The 3,915-nt window shown below is 59.0% G+C and overlaps 1 protein-coding gene across 1 annotated transcript; it reads left to right on the top strand.

Annotated features, from left to right (window-relative positions):
- Nucleotides 1-383: 383 nt before the first annotated feature.
- On the top strand, nt 384-1,982 carry Slc18a3 (solute carrier family 18 member A3). Its single transcript, XM_059273059.1, has one exon. The coding sequence runs from the start codon at nt 384-386 to the stop codon at nt 1,980-1,982; it is 1,599 nt and encodes a 532-aa protein (XP_059129042.1).
- The last annotated feature ends 1,933 nt before the right edge of the window (nt 1,983-3,915 follow it).

Genomic DNA, 3,915 nt, shown 5'->3' with positions numbered 1-3,915 from the left:
GCGGGGCTGGAGAGACGGCGGGTGGTGGCAGCATGCCCCTGGGCGGGCGCACACTGCCTCTCTGCTTGGCAGGGGCTGCTCCTGCGTTCTCTGGGCACCGCGCGTCCAGTCTCCCGCCTCAGCCCCTCTGCTTGCCCGCCTCCGCGGTTGCACCTGAAACATCGGCAACTGGTCCCTGGAGCAGCTAAGAGCAGCGGCGCCGCGCGGGACAGTCCTTGCTTTTCTCTGAGCTCAGGGATATGAGCCCCACAGCCACCTGAAGCACAGGGGGCGCTACGCGGCTAAGACCGCGCCCCCGAAGTCCCATACCCTAGCCTCTACACTGCGGGACGCCGGCACCCGACTCCGGCAGAGGCGTCTTCGGAAGAGCAGCGGGTGGGGGCATGGAACCCACCGCGCCAACGGGGCAGGCCCGGGCGGCGGCCACCAAGCTGTCAGAAGCGGTGGGAGCCGCGCTACAAGAGCCCCAGAGGCAGCGACGCCTGGTGCTGGTCATCGTGTGCGTTGCACTGTTACTGGACAACATGTTGTACATGGTCATCGTGCCCATTGTTCCCGACTATATCGCCCACATGCGAGGGGGCAGCGAGAGCCCTACCCTGGTCTCTGAGGTGTGGGAACCCACCCTGCCGCCGCCCACTCTGGCTAATGCCAGTGCCTATTGGGGCAACACCTCGGCGTCCCCGACGGCTGCTGGGTCTACCCGATCAATTCTGCGGCCTCGCTACCCTACAGAAAGTGAAGATGTGAAGATAGGGGTGTTGTTTGCCTCCAAGGCCATCCTGCAGCTTCTGGTGAACCCCTTGAGCGGGCCTTTCATTGATCGCATGAGCTACGACGTGCCACTGCTTATTGGCCTGGGCGTCATGTTCGCCTCTACAGTCATGTTTGCCTTTGCAGAGGACTATGCCACGCTCTTCGCTGCGCGCAGTCTACAAGGCCTGGGCTCAGCCTTCGCGGACACGTCTGGCATTGCCATGATCGCCGACAAGTATCCGGAGGAGCCTGAGCGCAGTCGTGCCCTGGGCGTGGCGCTGGCCTTCATCAGCTTTGGAAGTCTGGTGGCGCCACCCTTTGGGGGTATCCTCTACGAGTTCGCCGGCAAACGCGTGCCCTTTCTAGTGCTCGCTGCCGTGTCGCTCTTCGACGCGCTGCTGCTGCTGGCGGTGGCTAAGCCCTTCTCGGCTGCGGCTCGGGCGCGGGCCAACCTGCCTGTGGGCACCCCTATCCATCGCCTCATGCTGGACCCTTACATCGCTGTGGTAGCCGGCGCGCTCACGACCTGTAACATTCCCCTTGCGTTCCTCGAGCCCACCATCGCCACATGGATGAAGCACACAATGGCGGCATCCGAGTGGGAGATGGGCATGGCTTGGCTGCCGGCTTTTGTGCCGCACGTGTTAGGCGTCTATCTCACCGTGCGCCTAGCGGCGCGCTATCCACACCTGCAGTGGCTGTATGGCGCTCTCGGGCTGGCGGTGATTGGCGTGAGCTCGTGCATCGTGCCGGCCTGCCGCTCCTTCGCGCCGCTAGTCGTCTCGCTCTGCGGCCTCTGCTTCGGCATTGCGTTAGTGGACACGGCGCTGCTCCCCACGCTCGCCTTCCTGGTGGACGTGCGCCACGTATCAGTCTATGGCAGCGTCTATGCCATAGCTGACATCTCCTATTCTGTGGCCTATGCTCTTGGGCCCATCGTGGCAGGCCATATCGTTCACTCGCTTGGCTTTGAGCAGCTCAGCCTTGGCATGGGCCTGGCCAACCTGCTCTATGCACCGGTCCTGTTGCTCTTGCGTAACGTGGGCCTCCTTACACGCTCGCGTTCTGAGCGCGATGTGCTGCTTGACGAACCACCGCAGGGTCTGTACGACGCGGTGCGCCTGCGTGAGCGTTCGGTGCAGGGCACGGACGGCGGCGAAGCTTGCAGCCCGCCTGGCCCTTTTGATGGGTGCGAGGACGACTTCAGCTACTACACTCGCAGCTAGCGGACCCGCTTCTCCTCCAGGCCACCTACTCTCCCCGTTTAGGTCAAGGTGGGCATTCTGCGAGAGCACTGGCCAACTATGGCTTGGGGCCCACCTCCTCCAGCGAGTACCCTAGGACCCTCTCCAGTCTTGAATTCCCTTGTTGGAATCCCTTCTCTGTGACCCATCTCAATCTAACCCCCTTCCCATACACGCTGTCTTATCCGTTGAGGGAATGGAGCAGGGAGGCATGAGAAGCTATTGGGCTCCTGGCAGAGGTGAAGAGGTATGCGGGGTGATCTCCAATCACCGACCGAGTGCCCCCAAATAGTCATGCAACTGTTTGTCCTTCCTGCGGATCTTTCCAGTGCCAAACTTGATCTGCTGCACCCCGGTGCTTCCGGCCTGAATTAATAAACCATATCTGTCTGAGGAGGCCGTCTCTTTACTGATGGGTGGGTGGTGTCACACAAAACCTGAGCGGAGAGATGGCTGGTCTGGGTTTCACAGGTTCAATCCAGGCCTGAGGAGGAATGAGAGCCCATAGGCTCCTTTGCTGCCTAGAAAAAAAAAAAATTCAAATAGGGCTCTCCCTATGGATACACACACACACACACACACACACACACACACACACACACACACACACACACCATAGTCCCCCCTTTCCAAGCTCAGTGCAGCACCTGGAGGCTCCACCCGAGGGAGCCTGAGGATATGCCTGGCCTTGGAGGACAGTTGGTACCAGAAGCTCTTGATGTCTGAACTGGCTTTTCCTACACACTGGGATCTCATCTTGTCAAGAAGGGAGCAGGAGGGAGCTGTTTTCTGCAGAGAAGGGGGAGGCAGTCCTCAGCTTTTAGGGTTCCAGCCTGGGGATAGTGTTCCTTAAGGAGCTATGCTCTCTTGTCTGAGGAAGGGGAGACCAGTTGCCTGTGGGTCTGACTTTTCTCTGTCATGCCTGTTTGAATGGAGAAGGGAAGGAATGTGGATGTGAGAGCTGGTGCCAATCCCTAGCCCTCCCTGTCCTGAATAAAAGTGGCCATTCAGGGATGTCAGGGAAGTTTTCCATCCTTCATTTCCCATGGTGGAGGCCCAGGTTGTAGGCAGAACACCCATTCCTGGATCCTGCTGTCTGTCCATGGAGCCCTCAGATTTCAGAGTGGAGAGGCAGTTGGGTTAGGGTAAGCTGTATGTGTGTACTGGTGTGTGTGTGTGTGTGTGTGTGTGTGTGTGTGTGTGTGTGTGTGTGTGTCTGTCTGTCCTTGTCTGTGGGTCTGCTTGTGATATATATATATGAACAAGGGGGATACTTTGCCTGGGAGAAGTGTCTGTGAGCCTTTGGTTGAGTCCCTGAACAAGCCCTGCCTGCCATCAGAGTGGACCAAGTCTGTGTTCCCTTGTCTCCTCCTCCCTCCCCAAAGAGCCTGCAGGAATGTGATGGTAAAAGAAAGGAAAGGAGGTCCAAGAATGGCCAGCACAGTCATTAATTACAGTATTTTAAAGGGGTGCAGCAGGGTCCCAGTCTGGTCTAGCTTGTTAGGAGGGGCAAAATTTCTTCTGACCCAAACACTCTGCAGGGTTCTCCACAAGCAGCTACACAGGAGACCATGGGGACGGGGGATACAAATGGGTACTGGGGAAGGCTCGGGTGGAGCGATGGCCATTAGAAGGACAATGTTCTGTGCCCCTTTCCAGGGCCTAAATGCGATGCCAGCGCACGAACTCATCCGGGAAGCTGTCCGAGACAGGTTTTGAGGACAGAAGAAGGGAATCGCAGGGCGGGGCGTGGGGTGGGGGGAGCAGAGGGCAGTGAGGAGGAAGAGGGAGGGAGGGAGGGACAGGAGGAGGGAAAAAAGAGGAGAGGGAGGAGGAAGGGGAGGGAGTTGAGAGAGGTGGGGCTGGTTTGATTGCTGTCAGTAGGGCGGCTGCTGGGACCCGGCACCGTCGTCGG

This window comes from Peromyscus eremicus, chromosome 9 (genome assembly GCF_949786415.1).
Source record: "Peromyscus eremicus chromosome 9, PerEre_H2_v1, whole genome shotgun sequence".
In the NCBI taxonomy this organism is placed as follows: domain Eukaryota; kingdom Metazoa; phylum Chordata; class Mammalia; order Rodentia; family Cricetidae; genus Peromyscus; species Peromyscus eremicus.
Note: the sequence above shows the minus strand (reverse complement) of the source record. Positions and strands in the feature narration are given on the sequence as shown.

What these genes read in the sequence shown, in the direction of transcription:
- Slc18a3 (XM_059273059.1), top strand. Translation starts at nt 384, where the DNA reads ATGGAACCCACCGCGCCAACGGGGCAGGCCCGGGCGGCGGCCACCAAG.